The sequence below is a fragment of the Balaenoptera borealis genome (genome assembly GCF_965194805.1).
Source record: "Balaenoptera borealis genome assembly, chromosome: 5".
NCBI classification, from domain to species: domain Eukaryota; kingdom Metazoa; phylum Chordata; class Mammalia; order Artiodactyla; family Balaenopteridae; genus Balaenoptera; species Balaenoptera borealis.
Window position 1 is genome coordinate 74,590,706 of NC_138862.1, and position 23,516 is coordinate 74,614,221.

Sequence of the window (23,516 nt, forward strand, 5' to 3'; positions counted from 1 at the left end):
ATACCAATCCATAAAAGAGTATCTTTGGGCTTTTTCTTGGCTACATAATATTCCATAGTATCAGTGTCCTGGGTGAAGATGCCCCCTTCCCCCATCCCCGTATCTAAGGAGCCATGCTCCAGCCTTCCCCTGCCATGCTGTGTGCATGAATCGCTCACTTCTGTTCCTGAATTGTACTGAGCAATGATATTTAGAGATGGGAGGGACCTCATACCTGTGCTGTCCAGTACGGTGACCACTGGCCTCACATGGCTGTTGAGCCCTTGACATATGGAGAGCTGAATTGAGATGTGCTGTAAATGTCAAATACTCACTGGATCTTGAAGATATACTTTTAAAAATATAAAATATCTTATGAATTATTTTTTATATTTATTACAAATTGAAATTATAATTTTTGAATATATTGGTTAAATAAAATCTATCTTTAAAATAAATTTCACCTGTAAAAAATTTTTTATAAGTGTGGCTTAATGGATTTTAAAATTATATATGTGACTTGCATTCATGGCCAGCATATTTCTCTTGGACTAGGCTTCCTTGGAGTCTTGGAGGCCCAGAAGAGAGCTGGGGATGGGAAGGAACTAAATAGAACAGGAGAAAGCAAAGGAGTAGAAACAGATGGGTAACAGCAGCCTGCTGAAAGCTCCCGGCTGGGGGTCAGGAGCACTGGGTCCCCGCCCATCTCAGTGATTTTCTGGGAGACCCCAGGACCAGCCTCCTCCCCTCTGGGTCTAGGTTTCCTCCTGTGTGCAAGGTGATGACTAGGATTCCAGAGTGCTGCCTCCAGGTGAGCAGGAATTCCCCTCTGCTTTGTTCTCTGCTCTGTCCCCAGAGCTAGAACGGTGCCTAGCACAGTCTGGGTGTTTGCTGAATGAATGAATGAAAGTAGGAAGTGAAATAGAAAATTTCATTTTTTCTTTCTAGGTAAGTGTTAGACTCATCAAAGTATCAGGAGTTAGAGGCCTCTAGAGATCGTAGGAAACCTCGGACTATGAAGCCAAGACTCAGAAGGCAGGAATGACAGAACTAGGACCACCTCCAATTTCTTCACTCCTCCAACCAAAGAACCATCCAGAAAAAAAGGCTGTTCCAAATTAGCATCCGCTCTTGGTAATGTCTGCTGTTGATGCAGCCTGGCTGTGGCACCCGTCCTTCTTCCCCACCAGCCGTGTTCAGGGTGTGGGATGACATTTCCTGCTTCTGTTAGGCAGAAGTCCTGAGGAAGAATGGGAACAAGAGGAACCCACTCAGAACCAAGGGCTCAGTGTTTTCCAAGGCCTTTCAGTCAGAAGGGCCTGAGTCCCCAGGCAGAGGCCCTGTCATCTCCCCATGCCTTCCGGCCCCAGGCCACTGGCCCAGAGGAGCTGGAGGCCAGCCCCGGGGGCGGTGAGGAGCCAGCAGGCTGCCATCAGCAGCGAGAGGGCCGTTTCTAAATGAGTCCTGCTCTGCTCGGGTGGGAGGGCTGGGCGAGGCGCAGAGGGGATTTCTGGATAATATTGAGAGAATGACAGCAGGGAGGGAAAGGAGCCGAGTTCCCACAGAGTGTCCGGTCACTCCTTCGGGGGCTGTGGGAGCGGGGCTGGCTGCCTTTTTCTCTATGGACAGCAGCACACGCAGTTTCTAATAATTAAGTAACTTTAATTGTCCTGGGAAAGCAGAGCTCGCCTTGGGGCACGCTGCACAAACTCATAATTAATGTTACCAAGAGAGATTAGCAAAGGAGAACTGAGAAATGATTCACTTTAAAAAGCGCCTCACAGTTAAGTCTTATTATCCTAAGTTTAGAACCTCATTTATCTGCTTGGAGGAAAACAAAACAAAACAAAAAAGACCCAAGACCCAGAAATGAATGCATGTGAAATTAAAACTCCATGCCTTTGTAATCTGGTTTAAAAACATCAGATGGGAAAATGCTGCTGTTTCTTGATTCCATTCTGGTGACCAAAGGAAAATTTAAGACAGAGGACTATAATTAGTACGTGATAATGCATTAAGAAGAATTCGAGCTTTTTACTGGTGCCCCAGTTGCTTAGAAATTATTTCATTTTAGGATTTTTTGGAATGGCTTTTTCTCTCTGACTTTCTATGAGAGACATACCAAAACCCGTGTAGTTTTCAATGACCGTTCGTATGTAATGATACTAGTCAAATGTTTGTGATGTCAGTGTTCGGTACACATTGGATGAATTAATGAATGAGTGAGCACATTAATGTGAGATGGGAGGACCCCAAAGAGGAAATGGGGAAATATGGCAGCTGTGACACAGCTGGGGTGGGAGGGAGGGGAGAGAGAAGCTTGAATGTCAGGACTGAGTGTGAGAGTGAGAACAAGGGTGAAGAGAAGCTCAGAACTCAGGGCCCCGTGTGGCCCTTATGCATAATTAGTAATCCATAAATAGTATGTGATCGATAGCCCTAAACTAGTGAGGATGTTTCCTCACTAAGTCCTTGTGTCTCCACAGCACTGCCCTGCTTTCTTCTTCTACTCAGTATCCTAGATGATGGGCGTCCCACCCTTTCCAAGTATCATCGTGGGGTTTTCTTCCATTTAGTCAACGAATATTGACTGAATGCCTACTAGGTTCCAGGCACCATGTTACGTGGACACGCAGGTGGAAACAGCTGATGTGCAGGCAGGGACTTTGGCTCTAAACCTACACATATGGTTCCCTTCTTCTCTCTGAGCCTCCGTTTCCTCAGCCACAAGGTGGGAACGACAGTGCGGGCCTCCCTGAGGCCCTCTGGAGAGTGGATGGGAGCTGGAGAGATGACAGTAGGGATTCCCGGAGCCCCTTTTTCGGGTAACTGCGGAGGAGTTTGCTTCTGGCTTCTCCGCAGCCTCCATCCTACCCCGGGTACTGTTCTCGTCACATGCCCACCAGACAGGGCTCAGACAGCTGGGCCCCTCATCCCTCCCCCAAGAGTAGGAGCTGGATTTGTCCCAGGCAGCCATCTGCTAGGGCACTCAGGCCTTTCCCGAGACTCTGCCGTCCCCTGGACATCAGTTACTCCCCATCAAGAGGCTGGGGGGTACATAACGAGGTGATGGCTGATTCAGCTCAAGGTATGATTCTTTTCATGGTCTTTCCACGTGACCAGACAACTTACCAAGAATGAAAACTTTCAAGACATGAAGGAATGAAGCCATTCTCTTCCTGGTGCAGCCCCTTTGTGACCACAGGCAAATTGTGTCTGGGCCTTTGTTGCCTAAGGGGCAAGGATTGAAGGGGCACCAAGGAGGCTCCCCCGGAGCTTTTCCTGAGCAGGTGGAAACTGGGGCACTGAGCGCTGAGGTGGCAGAGGCTGGGAAAAGCTTTCAGACCTGAGGGCGGAAAGAAGGGTGTAGTGGAAACAGGTCTTGCCAGGCTCAGTGGCAATGAAGAGGGGCCCCTCTTGGAAATTTGACTAATGAAGGCACTGGTTAGAGAAAGCACACTCTGAAAGTAACTGGTGTTACTACTAATAACCACAATCCTTCAACCTGTTCCGAACATTGGAAATTATGAAGTGCTTTCCCATACATTATCTCATTTGATCCACACAAAAATTCCAGGAAAGAGGTATTATTATTCCCATTTTGCAGGTGAGGAAACTGAGGTTTCTGAGATTTCAGTTGACCAAGGCCTTGTGCTCAAGTTCTCAGACTCCTACCACTCTGCCTGATGAGAAGCTGCCCACAATAATCCTAATATTTCTTTCCGGCTCTTAAATACTGTGATCTATATTCCTGGTCTTCTCCAAAATGTGATGCTATATATTAAATTATTACCTTGGAACTCAGGAAAAAGCAGACACATTTTTGTTCATTCATTCGTCTTCTAATCATCAATCTATCGAGCTTGTATTTCCTGAGAACCTATTCTGTGTTATAGCTAATCAGGATCCCTGACTCCAAGTCTTGGGCGAAGTGTGATTCTTAGATTTTAAGTAGGTTGCACAGGCCTATGTTAAACAATCCAAGTTGTATAGAAAAAAGTAAAAAGTTAAGCCCCTTCCCTCTTATTCTTGATACTCTGTCTCCCTGACCCTCTCCCAGACACAACCACTGTTGCAAGTTTCTTGAGCATCGTTCAGAGATAGTCCATGCATATGCATACGCACACACGTGTGTGTGTGTGTGTGTGTTTCCCTTCTTCCAAAATGGTAGAGTACCATGTACTGTTTCTGTATCTTGTTTCTTTGCTTATAAAACTGTATCAGGGAGATAACTCCATATCAGAACATAGGGAGCCGTGCTGATCTTTCTAAATGGCTGATTAGCATTTTATGTTACATAACCTACATTTCATTTTTTAAACTACTTGCCTACTGATGGATATTTGGGTGGTTTTCATTATTTTGCCATTCACGTGTTTCCTTAACATCCACGCCTTAACGTTTATCTTGGAGTAATTAATCTTGGAGTAATGGTGGAGTACAGTGGAAATTGCTGGGGACAGAGAATTGAGAGATAAGAGTTCTCTCTTAAGTCTGTGTTAATTACCTATTGGACTTTGGGCACGTGCCACTGCCTCCCTGGGCCTCAGTTTCACCATCTATCAAATGGGAACAGCGGGCTCTAGCTGGCGTCTAGCATCCCTCCCAGCCTGTCTCCTCAAACCCCAGAAGCAGCAGAGTGCCCCACAGAGGGTCGGCCCGGCTGGGTCTGTGGGTGGGGTCCGCGGAGCTCAGTGACCTGGTGAGCCTCTCCCGTCGTTGATCTCAGTGATGCAATATTGAACTCAGGCAAGTTTGGCCTTGCTCTCCCCGGGAACCAGCGTGATTGTGATTCAGGGCCTGTAGCGTGGCTTCCCCACCAGCAAATGAGCTGCAAGACAACTTTCTTGGCAATGGGCTTAACGAGGGCTCCGGGAATGTCTGATTACTCATCTTTTTGCAACGGCAGCAAACTCCCGGCGAGAAGAGGAGGCAGTTAGCGTGGCTTCCTTCCTGAATTAATGACTTCAGCGTTATGAATGACTAATCAGTTCAGCGCGGAGCAGAACTGGGTGGTCGATTCGGGGCTGCGGGCAGCAGCCAGGCAGATGGCGAAGATGGTGCTGGGTGTTGAGTGGGCTTTAACCTCCCCCGCCCTCTGCTTGGCTGGCTCGGGGTCTCCGTGCTGTCCTTTTAGGGGGGCAGAATTGGGGGGTCAGAGGTCCTACCCAGACACCAGTCTCCACTGTCTCCTAGAGTCTGTCTACCTGGGACGTCATTGCTGTCAGCCGATTGCAAACTCCCCCTCCAGCCTCAGCTTAGGTCCTTCCGAGGGAAATCTAAATGCTTGCAGAGAAATCCAGGAGTGAAACCCAAAATATGCCATTTTGTATGATATGCCTGCTGTGTACCTAAGAAGGAACTTTGAAATTAATCTGTTACTGGGAGAAGACGTAAAGGTGGTGGGATTCTTCTTTGGGCCACACTTTTGAGACAAGAACCACGAAAGGAGGACTTCTTTTCTGGCTAGTTTTCTTACCTCTCTTATCTCAAGCAGCTTATTGTAGATTCGAGGATTAATGGGGACTGGAGGGAACATTTCTCCTTTAAAGCAAGGTCTCCGGCTTCACAGTGCTCCCCATCTCACCCCCTTCCTCTCTCCAAGCTTCCCCTGTCAGGCCAGTCCCGGCCCAGCCCTCTGCTTTCCACCAGTGACTAGGTAACTACTGCCTTTTGCGGTGGCCCGAGGGCCTGCCTGGACTATCGCCGTGCAGCACAAGTTCCAGGTGGGGCTTATGCTTTTGGCCTCACCTGGTCCTGGTCCCAGAAGTCCGGCACAAGCTCCTTCCATGAGGGCACGGGTCCTGAGAGGTCTCTCTCCTCTTCTCCCAGTCCAGGTGGAGCTCTCCCTATCAGCCCCCTGACCCCTTGGACAAAAGGGGTCCTTTCCTTTTGACTCTTTCCCTTTGGCTTCGATTTGAAAGTGCTCTCCTGATTGACCAGACAAAATGTGCGGCCTCAGCCTGTGCCCTTTTGAGCTCAGGCCACAGGAAATCTCTGAGCATCCTGTGCAGGGTGTGGGTCACCTGTCTCCAGCAGCACGTGCTGGGCCCTGGCTCTGGGGTTTGTCTTGGGACGCTTCCCCCAGCCTTTCTACGATCAACCAACTCATGATAGGGGGTTCTCTAAATTTCCCGTTCTTCCCACCATATGTCCTTTGTGGTCCAGCATGCTCCCTTGAGGTTGAAGGGAATCACCATTTAACACAGGGCTCTGCCCAACACAGATGCTCAATTGTTGGGTGGATGGTTCTTATCCTGGGCAATGCCGCATTTCCTTTGCCCTCAAAACTTTAAAATTGGTTTGTGTTACATCTCCCTGGACCAGCTGCTCTGTCCCCAATCACTTTCTTTTTCTTTTTTTAAAAATTTTTATTGGAGTATAGTTGATGTACAATGTTGTGTTAGCTTCAGGTGTATAGCAAAGTGAATCAGTCATATATATATATATATATATATATATATATATATATATATATATATATTCAAATTCTTTTCTCATCTAGGTTATTACAGAATATTGAGTAGAGTTCCCTGTGCTGTACAGCAGGTCCTTCCTAATCCCTTTCTGAGGCACAACCCCACCTTCCTTGGCACAATGGCAGCAAAGTCCATCACATCAGAGGGACCCTGTTGCTTACGATTTCATCAGCTTCCTAACCTGGCAGAGAGGAGTTGGCCTTTGTGGAAATCATCTTCAGCTGACATCTTTAATAATTTTAGGATGAGTCACTCTACTTGCCCTTTTTCTAGGAATCCCCCCACAAATTCACTTTATGTGCTCAGAGTAGGCCAGAGACGACCTCCCCAAGAGGGGGACACATCCCCGAGGACGTCCCAAATACGAGGTGAGATTTATCTTTTCTCTCTGCAATTCAGAGCCTTTTAACATCTGGGTAGCCGAAGTCCCAGTGTAAAATGCTCCAGGGGGTGCTCCCTGGACCGCTCTCTTCTGCCAGCACCTCTGAGTCTGGGCCTTGGGTTTCATCCTTTCTCTCAGTGCGGTCCCCCGCCTGGCCCCTTGTCCTAGGGGATTGCAGCCCCCGCTCTTCAGCGATGATGCCTAAGGATGAAATATACACCAACACGTGCATTTCCTGAGATTAGACACTACCACTGCCCACTTTAAGATTAACAAGCTATTTGACTGAGGAGATTATGTTTTTCTTTTCTCCTCTCCACCCCATCCCCTTCCTTTCGGTTGCTTTTCACACCAAGACACTGAAATCACAGGGTATGGGCAGTATTTTTCTCTTTAGAAATCCTTTTTCAGGCAACTATGTCAAGAATGTTTTCATACTTTGGGTTGGATAGGGAGGGAGGGAAAAATAAAAAGGCTTAATCCCCCCCCAAGATGGGTATTTCTCTGAAAGCGGACATGCAAATGTTGGGCTTGTCAAACACTAAAATGTTTTCTTTCTTCTTGAGAATTATGGCACACTGCCTGCTGAGCCTGGGAGATCTGACGAGTGAAGGAGGGAGCCTGGGCAGCGGAGGAAGCAGAGTGTGGGAAAGGGCAGGCGGCAGAGGCACGCGCCAGATAAGCGGGGGCGCTGAGGACAGCCGCCCTGCGCCATGTGCCTCAGGCCGTCCCTTCCGAGCCCCGCAGGCTGGCGAGGTTGGGGGTTGCCTTCCAGGAACTGGAGGCGGGGATACGGGAAAAGCCAGATGCCCCACACTCTTGCGCATGCGCACTGACATCTCACCCGTGCTCCCCTGGTGGGGGCGGGGCTAGCCCGAGTCACCTGGGAGCTCCAGCCAGTGAGTTGAAGCTCGCACCTGCCAACCTGAGTGTAACAGTTGAGATTCAGCGAGGTATTATCATGCCTGGGGTAGCCGCTTGAGGCTTCTGTCAGGGAACCTCTCTAGATTCTCCTCCACCAAGAGACCTCGAGCTGGGAGGGGGACAGATTTAGCAAATGCTTCCTGCGGGCTACTAAATAATTGCAAAGCACCACATGAGGCCTTGCTACCCCTAGGTGATGAGTTCACAGCTCTGTGGGAGAGAGAGACAAGAAAACATGCATGCGAAAGCAGGGCAGCCTGGCTGAATGCAAAAAGAGAGGTACAAGTCTCCCCCACCACACGCCCAAATATGGTTAAAAATTTTATATCAGGTGATAAAATGGCTTAAAAATGGCTTTTACTGCATCTGTAGTTCTGAAGACGAGCTGGTCTAATTTTTTCGGTTTTGGTTTCTCACTCCCCAGGCCTTTGCCTCATGAAAGTATGGAAACAGGGCGGGAGGTGGCCTCCTCTTCATGCCAGGGCACCGCGCTTGGGTTGGGCACAGGTAAGTCTGGCTGAGGCTGCAGGAAGAACTGTGGACTTGCCTGCTATCTGACTTACTTCTCTGGGTTCTGGTTTTGAGGATCAAATGAGGTCGTGGTTATGATTATATTTTGTATATTATAAATCAGTAAATAACTAAAGAGTAGTATTATTTCCTTGAGAGTTACAGCCCTGAAAGTCCTAATGACGTCTTCAATTTATTCAGCATCTACTATGTTCCAGGCACTGTGTAGGGACTTAACACATGTTACAGCCAACTAGAATGTAAGCTTGATGAGGGGCAGGATTTGGCCTTGTTCCCCTGTAGTCCCAGGGCCTAGAAGAGTGGTGGTCACATAGTAATTCTTCAACAGATATTTTTTAGAGGTTGAAAAAGGAATTTCGAATCCTGACAGCCCCCTAGGACATTGGCCCTGCTCTACACACGAGGATATGGAGGCTTGGAAAGGTTGAGCGGCCTGTTCTAGGTCCCACTGCTAGCTAATCGCTGACTTGGGATTGGAGCTCAGTTCATCTGTCTGTGAGTTCAGGCACTTTCCACAAAGCCCAGGCCTGCCTGGGGCCCTCGGATCGTCTGTCTCCTGACTTTATTGGGCTTAGTTGTCCTTGTCAAAGCAGGTTGCTGTGCCAGGAAGAAGTGGGATTTCTAGGGACAGCTTCAGGGACAGGCAGGCTCTCCCCTCCTGGTTCTGATGACCGGGCAGAAAGCCTCCCCAGTTAACTTCATAAATGCCTCGAGCTCTTCTTTTGAGAAAGAGGTGGAACAGTATCCATGTTAGGCAGAAAAATGGTCCCCCAAAGATGTCTATGACCTAATCTTTGGAGCCTGTGAATATGTTATGCTACATGTCAAAGAGGAATTAAGGTTACAGATGGAAATAAGGTTGCTAACCAGCTGACCTTGAGACGTGCAGCTTGTCCTGACTCATCCAGGCACGGTGCGGGCCCTGTGAAATCACCGGGGTCCTTTAAATGTGGAAGAGGGCAGCAGGAGAGTCAGTGTCAGAAAGATGTGACGTGAGAAAGGCTTTCCTTGCTGTTGCTGGCTTTGAAGATGGAGGAGGGGGCCACAAGCCAAAGAATGCAGGCACCTTCTAGAAGCTGGAATAAAACAAGAAAAGAGATTCTCTCCTAGAGTTTCTAGAAAGGAAACAGCCTGGCCAACCCCTTGATTTTTAGCTTAGTGAGGCCCATTTTGGACTTCTGAGCTCTAGTGCTGTCAGATAATACATTTGTGGTATTTGTGGTGATTCATTACAGCAGCAACAGGGAACTAATACAGCATCTTAGCAAGGAGCAGGCCTCAATCGGGTTTAGCTTGTGCCTTGGCCTCCAGGGACAGACATGATAGAAGCAGACACAGCCCTCCAAAGCTTTCCAGAGAACCCCTCCGGTCCCTCTTACCACAGCCATGGGCAGCACCCAGGCACACAGGCTTTGAGCAGCTTCATGGAGGTGCTCCAGCTGCACCTCACCCTGGGCTGCCCCACATACGTCTCACTTCCTGTCCTGGGACTTCTGCTGCATGGCCGGGACGCTAACCGATGTGCATCCTGGAATTGCATGGGGCCACCCTTGACCGATAAGGGACAAGAACCCACGGGTAAACGTGTCCACATTTTGACTCTCAGGTGAGCAGTTTTAGGACGCTTTTCACAAAGCTCTTTAGGAGTTTCCAAGGAATTGAGCACTCGGTTCCCAGATGGAAGCCACCTCAGTCACGCATCCTTGTATTGGCTCTCCCCTCTTCCCTGTTTCCCTTGAAACTGGACCTCACTCCTGCCTCTCAACCCCGCCCTGGGATCATTACCCATACCAATACCTGTATGGGAACCTTTGTTTCCAGCCCTGCCTTTAGAGGAAATAAGACAATATGCCTGAACAGATGCTCTGCCCTGTCTCCCAGAGCTGCGGGGAGCTCGTGCAGGTGTAGGGTAGCGGGCGGCAGCGAGCCTTGGGACGTGCACAGAGCCTCACAGCTGTAGACGAGCCTGTCTTGGGGTCTCAGCTGAGGATGCTTCCCGGTCTAGTTAGAGACGGGTGAAGTCTGGAGCGGGAGTTGCCAGGCTCTTTGGGGACATCAAGGGCCCTGCTCATTTAGTCACCCGAGTCCCCTGATTCTGGTGGGCTTCCCTTAGAGCATACCCACTGTGCCTATCACTCAGAACAGATGGTTTTCTGGTGAACTTAATTACATCATTAGCAACTGGGCTACAAAAATGAGTGATGTGAGAGGGGCTGGGAAGCTGGGAGTCTCCCGGCCCCATGGCTGGGCAGCTGTTCCTGAGGCTGGCTGAGTACGCCTTTGCAGTGGGCTCCTTCCCATCCCCCATCCCAGGCTGCCCCTGTCATGCCCATAGGCTGAGCTGCCCTCTCTGATCCCGAGGCTTTCCCACCAGCTATGCCCAGAACAGATGGAAATGAATCTCTTGTGCGTCTCCAGCTGATGCGGATTTCACAGCGGGCGGAAGAAAGTGAGGGGGAGTAGATAAGCCACCCCTTCCCACGGCCACTTGGGAGGTCACACTGGTTGTTCAGCTGTCCACCCTCACTTCTTGTGAAAAGGGGTGGGGCTTGTCACTGGGGGGATTCATTTCAGTGGAGGTGAGCCTAGAAGCTAGGAATACAAAATACCCCTGTTCCTTATGGTTTTAAACCTGAGCTCCAAGGAGCCATAGGGACTGGGGACCCCTTACCATCACTGCTTCAGCCAGAGCAGAGTTTCTTTGCAGCCTCATCGGATAGCACAGCTGCATAAAAGGCTAGACTAGTCCCTAGTCTCCAAAGGTTCCCTCTCCCTCCCCCCATTTCCTGTCTTGTAGCCTCTGCTTTCTGCTGTCATCCCAATATTCTTTCTGCACAAACTCATCCACCTCATCTTCCAGACCTGGCTCAGATGCCACTTTCCCGAAGCAGCTATCCTCTTCTGTCTCCCCTCCCCCCAGTTTTAGCAGTAATTCAGCCCTCTTTCCTCTGAAGTCTCCAAGGGCTCCATCTGCATAGCTCAAATTACACCAATCACTTTCCACCTGCGATGTGTAATTACTTCTGCACTCGGTTCATTTCTCCCACCGGACTGGGTTCTCTGCAGAGCAGGGAATGGCTCTCTGTCCTGGCTCCGTAGTCCCCATGGGAGATGCTGGGTAAAATGTCTTTTCTACTTTGGTTGGTTTTGTTTTTATTTTTAATGAGTGCACGTGAAAAATGCATATCAAAAACTGCTTTTCCCGAAGACCCTGTCTTAGTCTGATCTGGCTGCTATAACAAAATACCATAGACCCGGTTGGCTTAAATGATACATGTTTATTTCTCACAGTTCTGAAGGCTGAGAAGTCCAAGGTCAAAGTGCCAGCTGATTCGTGTCTGGTGAGAACCCTCTTCCTGGTTTACAGGCTGCCGCGTTCTTGCTCTATCTTCGCATGGTGGAGAGAGAGAGGGCTCTGGTCTCTTCCTCGAATAAGGACACAAATCCTCTCATGGGTGTCCTATTCTCATGACCTCATCTAAACCTAATCACCTCCAAAGGCCCCACTTCCAAATACCATCATATTGGAGATTACAGCATCAACATATGAGCGCTGGGGGACACAAACATTTCGTCCGTAGCCTATCTTGCAATGACAACCTCTGAATTCAATACTGGGAATTCTGTTCAAAACGATCCTCTTTTGAGTACCTGCTGTGACAGGCACTGGGCTGAGTTGGAGGGAGGTATTCAATGTCGGGTGAGACCCAATCGCTGCTCTCTGGGAGCTCACGGTCCGGTGGAGTTGCCGCTGCACAGTCCGACAGCTACACATTGTCATCAGTGCTAGGACGGCTGGGGCAGGGAGGTGGAGATGGGGCTCAGCACATGCATGCCAGGGGCCACGGGAGGAAGAGGCATCCTGGTGGGGGCATGCTACTGATGGCTGTCTCTGGTGGGCTCTATCACCAACTCTGGCCAGGCCCTAATGGACTTTGAAAATACAGTCCTGGGTACACGCCAAGTGGGAGTTAAGAAGCCTCTTCCTTACTCACGTTTTTCAAGGCTTTACCAGTCCCCACATAACTGATGTTTTGTAATACTTTTGGATGATGGAGATGGATATAGAGTTGTGCTGTCCAACATGGTAGCTACCAGACACAGATGGCTATTTCAATGTGCTTAATTAAATGCAATAAAATGTAAAACAGTTTTTCATTTGCATTATCCACATTTCAAGTAGCCACATGTGGCTAGCACAGAATAGAACTGTTCTGTCATCAGCCTTATTGGATGTTTTATTGAATAGCCCTGGTACAGAAAGTTGCTTTTCAGCCACTAGCTCTTAGTGTTTTATTTTTTTAACGGGAGAAAATCAAATTTAATTTTGTTTGTAAGGGGCCTGGGGGCATAAGAAAAGTGAGACCCAAGGACAAGTTAGGCAGTTGAGGCTTGTATGCCATCTGAGAGAAGGAAAAGGGGGTAGGGCTTTGGGACTTCAAAGGGTTAATGTTTTATTTTTAAAGGTTAGCTACTTTTTGTCTTCTCCTTCTACCTTTCTTCTTAAATGACCTCTCCCTTTGGTCTCTTCCCATAATTTTCTGAGGACTTTCTTTTTCCTTTCTGAGGACTCAAGTTGCTACTACTGATATTGACCCTGTAGGTCTAGTCTCACTTCCTCTGTTATTCATTCCACTGGAGCAAAGAGCTTTGCTGTTCTGTGCTTAGTTTTCCATGGGCTGCTAATCCTGTCTCTCTCTTTTTTTTTTTTTTATAAATTTATTTATTTTATTTATTTATTTTTGGCTGTGTTGGGTCTTCGTTGCTGTGCGCGGGCCTTCTCTAGTTGCGGTGAGCGGGGGCTAGTCTCCGTTGCGGTGCACGAGCTTCTCATTGCGGTGGCTTCTCTTGTTGCGGAGCACAGGCTCTAGGCACGCGGGCTTCAGTAGTTGTGGCACGTGGGTTCAGTAATTGTGGCTCGCGGGCTCTAGAGGGCAGGCTCAGTAGTTGTGGTGCACGGGCTTAGTTGCTCCGCGGCATGTGGGATCTTCCTGGACCAGGGCTCAAACCCGTGTCCCCTGCATTGGCAGGCGGATTCTTAACCACTGTGCCACCAAGGAAGCCCTAATCCTGTCTCTCTTGATCCTCAACCTACTGTAAGAACCAATGGAAAGGGCTTTAAGCCAGCCAGAAGAAAAAGTAGCCAAGAGGCCAAAGTGATAAGGATCTTTTGGTACCTGGGGAGAAGTTGCCCTTCCTCAGGATGGATCTCACTGACCTGGGACCTACCCTCACAGAGGGCAGAAGGATTTGCAAAGGGAGCCAGGTTGTCTGGGAGCCAGCTTTCCTTAAGTTCAGCTAGAATGCCTTAAAACACAGCACTTATCCGATAGGTAGAGAGAACATCAAGACAAGCTTCATCTGAGCTATAAATGTACAATTATGATAATATGTAATTTAAATCGTACTGTTCCTTCAGACAAGTAAATTCCCGTTCACAGTCACTATGATGTTTATACTTTTGATATCCCAAGAGTGAAAGGGGGCATCACTGGTGGGACAGCCAATGCAACCTCCAGAGTGTTTTGCAGTCTGCTTGGAGCCCATGCATAGGTAACACATCTACGGCAGCATGCAGAGATTGTCACTCATTTTGGGGTATCAGTGACAAGATTTCCAGGACAGTCACTACATACACAAGCCCTTATGCCAAGGGACAGAGTTGGCCAACCAAAGAGGAAGGCCTCAGTGGGTGACATCATATACTCATTCCTTTTCTTGAACTTTACTGGTTTGTGTACCCCGTAATTGTGTCAGTAGTGGGCAGAGAGAGAGAGAGAGATGATAGAACCAGAGTCTTGTGCGCCAGGCGTAAAACCAGTTACCTAGAACTTTGTAAAGTGACTCATTCTGCTGAAATAAAAACCTGTTTTATGTGGATGTGATACCGGTACCAACAAGCTTCCTTCTTCTCTTCCCACTGTACTTTAAATTCAGATATTGGCTTAATAAGCATCCACTGAATACCTCCTGCGCGCTGGGTCCTGGGCTTAGAGCTGAGATGGATGCGGAGCTCATCGGCGGGGGTGGTGAGTCAGGGAGCGCAGGGTCCATGATGGAGGCGCCGCTTGGGTCAGTATACGAAGCAGACTGTGATCAGCCCTCTAAGCGGAGCCCCACAGACAAGAGCCCCTGGGCAAGGACACAGACTCACTGAAGAGCCATCAGAGATGGCAAAGTGCTTTAGAGCTTCGCTCTCCAGTGGGTTAGGACGATTTTCTCCCAGTGTCCTTACTAGGGGCTCCCTATGGCTTTGAGTGGCCTCAGTAGCTGGTGTTTGACAGGCAGGGGCGGGGAGGCCCACTCCCACTCTCCTAGTATCCCGAGATGCTCTATTCCTTTGGCGGGGTCAGGAGATAGAAACCATTTCTAATGGCCTCAGTGAATGTCATCCCTGAAGAAGGCTCCAAAGAGGGTTTAGTCCAATTCCCCTCATTTGGAGAAGCTGAGGCCCAAAGAAGGGAAGGAGCTCCCTTTGGGGCCCTGTGAAGTAAAGCAGTGACTCAACCCATCTTGGAGCGCTCAGGGTTTGCATTATTGCTCTGAAGGTATCTGAAGAAGAACACGAAGGGAGAGGAGTGCCCTGCTGCCTGCAACACACAGAGATATCTGTCAAGGGAAAGAAGGAAAAGACCAACAGTGAACAAGCCGTACGTTCTTGCCTGAGCCATTTTCCCACGTCAGGACAGACTGTGATGAAAAATTTAGGTTTCTCCTTTCATGTTGCCTTTCCCTGCACTCTGGACAGAATGCCTTTCTTTTCCTCCTTTTCTTTGGCCGGATCCTGACCAAGCCTGTAGAAAAAGAATCTTTTAAGAACATATCTATCTATCTATCAATATACATTCAGGCCCTGACAGTGACACGAAATTGTAGTGCCTCTTAATTACCCAGGAAGTGACAAGGTCAAGAGGTGTCTGAAAGCTGCCTTGTGGTTCTGGCATTGATTTCTAACCATTGTCACCGCTTCACAAGCTAAAGTGGGGGCCACAGAGCCTGGGTTTCTCCACTGTTTGGATTTCTTCCTTTCTCCCTCCCTCCCTCCCTCCTTTTTTTTAAATTTGAAAAGAAACTTCTGGCATTTGGGGTATTGATTGGAAATTTATAAAAGCAGGATGTGTTTCAGGTTGGCTGACCAGTCATAATTGCTGCTTGGGCGCCAGGGGAGGAGGTCAAGTTCTTGTAAAGACACCCTCCCCCCACTCCATGACCCCGCTCTCTGGCTACTCTCTCCCACTTTCTTCCTATTACTTTTGGACTTTCCAGGAGAAAATGACAAAAAAGATTTTTAATGCCCTTGAGTAGTCACTGGCTCTATTTATAATGCATACATAAGTTGTGTCCTTAGTTCTTGACACAGAGTTATGAGGGAGATGTGTTTTGTTTTGTTTTTTTAATAAATTTATTTATTTATTTATTTTTGGCTGCGTTGGGTCTTCGTTGCTGTGCATGGGCTTTCTCTAGTTGCGGCGAGCAGGGGCTACTCTGTTGCAGTGCGTGCGCTCTAGGTGCGTGGACTTCAGTAGTTGTGGCACATGGGCTCAGTAGTTGTGGCTTGCAGGGTCTAGAGCGCAGTCTCAGTAGTTGTGGCTCACGGGCTTAGTTGCTCTGCGGCATGTGGGATCTTCCCGGACCAGGGCTCGAACCCATATCCCCTGCATTGGCAGGCGGATTCTTAAACACTGCACCACCAGGGAAGCCCCTGATGTGGTATTTTTTTAAAGGGGAGGAGCCAACCATTGAACCATGGTCACTGAGAAATTATATTAGACTACGAAAACAGAACTAAAGGTGTTCCTGGAAACATCAGCCTAAAGTTTTAGAAATTCCTGTGAAGTGTCATTGAGTTGTATTTTGAGACAGGGAAACCACAGCCTTCTTTAGAGAAATGAGTGCACAGAGGCTTACCTGAGTATTTTGTTCTTCAATAAAAACTATGGAATGTGATTACACTGCCAGAGTAGAGAAATGGTTAATTCTTAGTCTGATAATAGAGTTTTTCAAAATTTTACCAAGTCCTAGCGGATGTTAGAAATTCCATGGAGAAGAAAAGTCAGAGCCTGCAACGTGCAGGTCGCCAATCTTCATCTTCCATGTCAGAGAGGACCTGTCTGTGCAAATACAACTCTGAAACTTCTAGAGCTCTCAGGAAGGAGTCAGAGGCACTGTATTTTCCTCTTGATTGTACAAATGACACCTTGGAAAGTTAGGGCCTTAAATCTAATGGTGTTAAACATGGAAAGATTCTATAATAAGAGAAACTTTACCTCTCTTCAGAGAAATCTTGCGTTTTCTTCCCAAACCTTCCTGCTTTTCATCAAGGATTGAAACATACCTAAAGGGACTTCCCTGGTGGCACAGTGGTTAAGAATCCGCCTGCCTATCCCGGGGACACGGGTTCGAGCCCTGGTCTGGGAAGATCCCACATGCCGTGGAGCAACCAAGCCTGTGCACCACAACTACTGAGCCCACGTGCTGCAACTACTGAAGCCTGCGCATCTAGAGCCCGTGCTCTGCAACAAGAGAAGCCACCGCAATGAGAAGCCCGCGCACCGCAATGAAGAATAACCCCTGCTCGCCACAACTAGAGAAAGCCCGTGCACAGCAACGAAGACCCAACGCAGCCAAAAAAAAAAAAAAAAAAAAAAAGTACCTAAAACGTTTCAAGGGATAAGGGACAGAGTGAGGAGTTGGGGGTTTGGTGTCAAGGCAGAGTCTTAGTCTCATTCTACCCCAAATCTTGAGCAAGCCACTCTCCCTCTCTAGACCTTGGTTTCCTCATCTGAAAAAATGGGCAGTTGGCCTCATTGACCTCCCATTCATCTGGGACCCAGAGAACAGAAACAAGAAATACATTGACATCTACTTCTGAATGCTAGTAAAATTTCATTGGGCTTCAGGTTAGGGACAAATTAAAAAATATCTGGCCTTTTGTCATCTGTAAATATTGACTGCACAGGACTTAAAATCCAGCCTGAATTAAATATTCCCAATGCCTCTCCCCGAAATCAGAAATAGATTGTGGCTAGACAGACAAGACATAGAAGCTGTTGAATAAACGTGAAACAAGTAAATATATGAGCATGATGCAGACACCCAGGTGTGAGGATGTCTCATAACTCTAAGAAACGTTGCTGTCTGTCCACTCAACAATTCATATACCTTCCATCCATGCCCCCATCCATGCATCCTCCCACCCATCCACCCATGGGTGGCATATTGGCATCACCAATATGCCATCTTGTTCCTCCATACACTACATGACGGGTGGGTGTCATAACAAGGAGGTTTAGAAATGTGCAGGGTTGGGGGGCCCAGTTGAAGGGGGAGATCCTTTCTAGCTGGAGTCTTTAGAGAAGGCTTCAGGGAGGAGCTGGCATTTGAGCTGAGTTTTGAAGGATGTAGCGTGTGAAGAAGAAGGGGTGATGTGGGGAAGACAGAATGAGCAAGGGCACAGAGATAGGAGAGTCCTGTATTTGTGGGGCATGCTGAATAGTCAAGAAAGAAGGTCAAATAAGAAGACTGAGGAAACATTAACTCCGAGGATCAAAGCAAATAAGGAGAGTAGCCAGCAGTGTTTTGGAGGACCTTGGAACCAGCTATTTTTACAGTAGAGAGAGCGCTGATGAGAAGGAAGTGGAGGAGGCGGGAGGGCTTGGGAGCCAGGAGACAATGGCTAGCACATTTTGTTATGGGAAAGGGTATGCAAATAAAATATGAAAAAGCAAGAGGAAACCCTGAATACCGAATGAAATTTTACAAGTGCCTTACATTCAGTCTCCAAGAGTTCTCCAAGTAACTCTTTAGAAAACTTTGAAAGGTCAAAGAGACTGGGTTGGTAAGAGACTCATTAAGGAGTGGGAGGTAAGAGGGTGTGAAAGGAATTTCACTGTTTTTTTGTGTGTGTGAGACAAGAGCTTTTCCACCTTCTTGCACCTGGCCCTCTTATGCTATGTTTTCTGGAATTGCAGACATGGAAGCTTGGGTGGGTGGAGTCCACTGCTGTGCCCTGAGCCAGATGGTTTTCCAGCCTGGGAAGCACCGTCTGGACTGACGGCAGGAAGAGGAGCAGAGACCTGGGCTGGAATCCTGTCTTTGCTCCTCACGAGATGCATGACACAGGAGAGCTGCACAAACTCTTTAAAATGGTATCATTAAAATGTTTCCAGTAAGGATCCGTTTCAATGACATATGAAAAGAGAAACTAGCCCCAAACATTAAGTCCTCCAAACACGCTGGCTCTTTCACAGGTCATCTCATTTTATCCCTGCGATAGCCCACTGAGGTAGGAATTATTTCCCTTCTCGCAAATAGGATTCTTGAGGCCAGAGAGTTTGAATAACGTTCCCATGATCACACACAGAACTAGGCTCCAAACTCAACACACTGGAGGACCAGTTAGTCATTTAATGATTTTTGTGCTTCAGTTACTGTAGAACTCTTGGCATTAGGGATTCCTGATGGCTTTGGGCTATTACATAATTAGCATATATCTCTGTAATAGCAATATATTATAATTATATTAAGTAGAAGAGGAATGGAAAGTTGTGGGTGAAGGGAGCATTGGAGGAAAATATGAGAGAGTGGAGAAAACTGGGAGGCAAAGTAACTTTGCAAGTTCCTTAAATGAATTCTTCAAAAATGAAGAAGGTGGGGGGGAAGATGAGCCAAGCTGCGGGGATGAGTAAGCCAGGCAGCCTCATTCCCCCCCACCCCCGACCCACCCCGCTACCCCGGCTGCCCAGACCATGCTCCAGCCTCTGGCAGGGGCACCTAGTAACCACAGTGCACAGCAAAGCAAATACTGCCTTGTTGATTTTGCTAAAAAAGAAAATAAGAGAAACAGAGTTTACTCCCCGAGGCCCCTGTGCTGAGCCAGCTGTTTTGTAGCCCCCCCCCACGCTAGGCTGTGGTCCTCCGCTTCTAAGGTACCTTGAGTGTTCAAGTGAAGGGAAATCCAGGCTTTTTAGCTTCAGCGCCTTTTTCCTTTCTTATAAACAGTGAAATGCTCACATCTGAAGTCTTCTGTTTTGACCAGTACATGTCAAGGCCTAGAACATTCCTATCACCCCGGAAAGTTTGTTTGGGGTTCTTCTCAGTCAGTCCCTGCTTCCCCCCCCACCCCCGGCAACCGCGATCTGATTTCTATCACCATTGGTTAGTTTTGACTCTTCTAGAATTTCATAGAAATGCAATCGTACTGGGTGTTCTGCTCATGTTTTCTTCTTTCACACCGCATATTTTTGAGATTCATCCGTGTTGTTGCCTCTCTCGGTAGCTCATTCATTCTTATCAATAAGTAGTATTCCATTGTATGGACACAGTGCAACTTAGTTATCTAGTCTCTTGTGACCGGCATCTGGGTTGTTTCCAATTTGGGCCTATAATGAAAAAAGCTGCTACAAACATTCTTTTGAGACTGTAGATGTATGTTTCCATTTCTCTTAGGTGAATACCTTTCAGTGGAATTGCTGGGTCAGGGTGTAGTTACAATGGTGTGCTGGGGTGGGTTGGTACTGGCTGGCAAGAGGCAATTATGCTCATCTCTTCCCAATTCAGCTCTCAGTGATGTCACTGGCGGCTTGAAACCAGCCATGGCGAGGGAATTGATACCAAGGAAATCAGCAAATACTACCAAGCAGGCTTGTTTTTCTTCTGGGGAGTCTGTTGTTAAACATTTACCAGTATACCACTGGGTAGATGTGTGTTTAACTTTTTAAGAAACTGTTAGTTTTTCAAAGTGGCTGTACCATTTAACATTCCTACCAGTGATGTATGAGAATTCCAATGGCTTCATGTCCTGTCCAACATCTGGTGCTGTCAGTTTTTAATTTCAGCCATTCTGGTAGGTGTGTGGTGGTATCTCGTTGTGGTTTTAATTTGCTTTTTTCTGGTAACTGATGATATTGAGGACTTCCCCATGTGCCTGTTGTGGTCCTTTGTGTATCTTCTTTGGTAAAGTGTCTGTTTAGTCTTTGGCCATTTAAAAACATTGGCTTGTTTGTCTTTTTTATTATTGAGTGGCAAGAATTCTTCTTATATTCTCCATAGAGGCTCTCTGTCAGATATATGTTTTGTGAATATTTTCTCCTTGTTTATGGTTTACCTGTTTATTTTCTCCACGGTATATATTTTTGTGAGCTGATATTTTAAAGTTTGATGACATACAATTTATCCATTTTTAATGTATGGTTCATATTTTCTGTATCAGCTCTAAGATATTGTCATGCTCTCTCTGCCTGGAGTGGCCTTCCCCATTGCCTATCTGGAGAGCCATTCATTCTTCAAGGCTCAACATAAAGGTCACCCTTTAGGGAACCCTTTCTGGACTTCAGCTAGTGGTATCCTCACCCTTGGACCCCCACCTCTCTGATCATGCTATGATGTAACTGTCTCTTTATGGGTCTTTCCAACTTACCTGACTAGGAGCCCCAAGTTGGGTCTGGAGGGTTTCTAGATTTTATTTTCCATTGCATCTCCTCTTCCTCCTAGTCTCTTCTCTCATCTCCATCAGCAGCACCCTGCTAAGTGTCTGGCCTACAGTAGGTTCACAGTGAATGCTAGCTGGTTGAGTGAATTAACTTGAACAAACCCAGGACCTCATAAATCTCCATGGTCGACCTCTTTGTCCCTTGATTATGTTGTAAGGTTTGAGACTATATTGCTAATAGATCAGAGGATGGGGTAGTTTATTTCACGGAGCAAAAGTGAGTTTGAAAAATTTTACCAGGCTCTACCAAAGTCAGAGTTATTGAGGATCCTCAGTGAGGATCCAGTGTGATTCTGCTCAGAGAATGTTAAAGTTAGGCAGCTCTGTGTGCGTGTGTGTATGACAGGGAGGGAGAGGGAGAGGGTGTGTGCAGGATGTAATCTGAACTGCATCTAAACTTTGAGCCCGAGTTGACAAAAGCACTGGGCTGGTGGTTAGACAAACCTGGGGTCAAGCACATTTAGAGCTATGTGACATCAGGCAAGCGCTTTCACCGCTTTTAGTCTCAATTTCTTAGGTATAAACCAGGGGCAGTCATACTACCCATTGTCGTTGGAATTAAAGGCAATGTACATAAGACAGATCTGCAAATAGTACATTTTCCAGGATACCTGAACCTAGGGTCTGGGCAGCTCTCGTGGGGGATGCTTGGTGGTTTCCTTGCTCTGCGAGGTTTTCCATGAGTGAAGGTTCCATGACTTACAGTTTCAGTGTGGTATCTGCCTGGGGAAGTTCCATACAGTTCTGGAGGTAGCAGAGTCGGAGGGGTCCCTGGGAGTCCACACAGAAGCCCAAGTGAGGTAGAGTACTAGGAGTGCTTGGCATGCCAGCCACACAGCTGTCCGCCCCTGAATCAGAGGGCCCCTTTTTTGAGGAATTTTCTTTTTTTTTTTTAAATTTATTTATTTATTTATTTTTGGCTATCGCGGCCTCTCTTGTTGCGGAGCACAGGCTCCAGACGCGCAGGCTCAGTAGTTGTGGCTCACGGGCCCAGTTGCTCCGCGGCACGCGGGATCCTCCCAGACCAGGGCTCGAACCCGTGTCCCCTGCATTGGCAGGCGGATTCTCAACCACTGCGCCACCAGGGAAGCCCTGAGGAATTTTCTAATTGTCTGTTCTTGCAGCACTCAATTGTGCCGGAGTGGGCTGTGATCAAGGCTTCCCTAGAAAACTGGAAAACTGGAAAAATTTGCCAGTTTTCCCCGTGGCAAACTAGTGGCTGCCAATACCCTTCTCCTCCCATCCTTCAGGGTCTTTTCAAGAATGTACGGAGACAGTGGGAGTCAGGCCTTTGGAAATGGTTCATAACTACATAGGCACGTGGTGCGTGCCTGCCAGGAGCGGCTGCCTTTCTTTTGTTCCTTCGTTCACTCATTCATGTATTCATTCCACATCTATTCAGCATCTAGGTGAGCCACGCATTGGGATTAGAAACGGAACGAGAACAAAACCAAAGCCCTCTGCAGTTGTGTCCAGCCATCCAAGGGTTAAGCGGGCGGCTCTGGAGGCGGGAGGGCGCGCGGCGGGTGCCAAAGTCGGAACCTGTTCGGCTGCAGCTCCGGCGCTGCCTTGACTCGCGGCCAGGCCTGGCGCAGCCGCCGGCTGTGGAATGTGTGAGCGCCATGTGTCACCGCCCCAGACTGTGGGAAAACGCTGCTCCGCTCACCTCCCAGCAGCTGCCCCGCGCCCGCCGGCCGGCCCAGCCGGTAAACGGGAACCGCCTGCCGCGCGGGCCCCGGGGGCACTTCCGAGAGCGCCTGCGGCACCCACCGCTCCGCCCGCCTCCGCGGCAGCCCGGCAGGGCCCTCTCCCTGCCCTTTGGATCCCGAACGATCTAACTGCTTCCCGTTTAGTTCGGTCGGCCCTGTTAGACCCAGCAGCCTTCTAAGCGCAGGGCCTGGGGATGAGGGCCGGGAGGGCTGTGGTTTGAGATACCTCTGGTCCCCCTGAGTACCTTCCTGGTCCCCCGCTAGGGGCCCCGAGGTCATGCTCAGTGATCACAGCTCCGAGTAGGAGGCCCCGCTGTACCTGCTTCCCCCAAATCAGAAACAGATTCCTCCAGGGCCAGGCAGGGGATCTTCACCTCCCTGCAGGGTCACACCCCCAGTCTCCGGTGCACCCACGATGACAGCCCAGCGCCTGGTGTGAGTGGGAGCCACGCGGTGCTCAGAAATCCCCCAGGCCAAGGCCTTCTAAGTGCAGCCGCGCTGGGGGACTTATCCGAGGTCACCCTGCTGGGTGGCAGCAGAACCACTTCTAGAATCCAAGTCCAGTGCCCCTTCTGCCACAACCCCAGCACTCCCCTCCTGGGCATCGTGCCCTTCTCAGCAACTTAGTGCCCTGATTTGAGTCCCTGCCTTAATTAGAGAAGTTGAGAGTGGGGCACAAGGGGATGGGGGTAAACCATGTGTGCTGAGGCTTTGCAGCTTTGCCCAAAGTCAGCCTTACGCTGCCAGAGGTCCTAGTCCTGTCACTTCACCCTGTCTTCCTGGGGGTGTGCCACCCACAAGCCTTGGGCCCTGGTTAGCGAAACCTCCACCGCATCCCAGTGCTCCACCAGCACCTTTCCGTTTTTGCACCTGGCTCCTGCTTGTCCTTCAATGTCTGGGCCTGAGGTCAGGGTACAGCTCGTCCCTCTCCTGAACTCCTGAAACACTTGATTCCTGTCCCTTCTTACGGCCACCTACAGTTCATGATCTACATGCCCTCTCTTTTCTTCCACAATTTCTTA

General features: G+C 48.5%; 1 protein-coding gene across 8 annotated transcripts in view; it reads left to right on the top strand.

Annotated features, from left to right (window-relative positions):
* The first annotated feature begins 2,262 nt into the window (after positions 1-2,262).
* LOC309629361 (uncharacterized protein) overlaps positions 2,263-23,516 on the top strand; it is a 31,131-nt gene continuing 9,877 nt past the window's right edge. For 2 of the 8 annotated variants that reach the window (XR_014245013.1, XR_014245014.1), the window contains exons 1-2: positions 2,263-7,793; positions 8,189-8,271. Coding sequence is in view for 1 of the 8 variants with exons in the window: in XM_082393392.1 (XP_082249518.1) it covers positions 8,030-8,043; positions 8,189-8,271 (97 nt within the window). In the remaining 7 variants the exon portion in view is untranslated. Of the gene's footprint in view, positions 8,272-23,516 lie in introns of all 8 variants that reach the window. The other 6 variants (XR_014245015.1, XR_014245016.1, XR_014245011.1 and 3 more) reach the window with 4 other exon arrangements.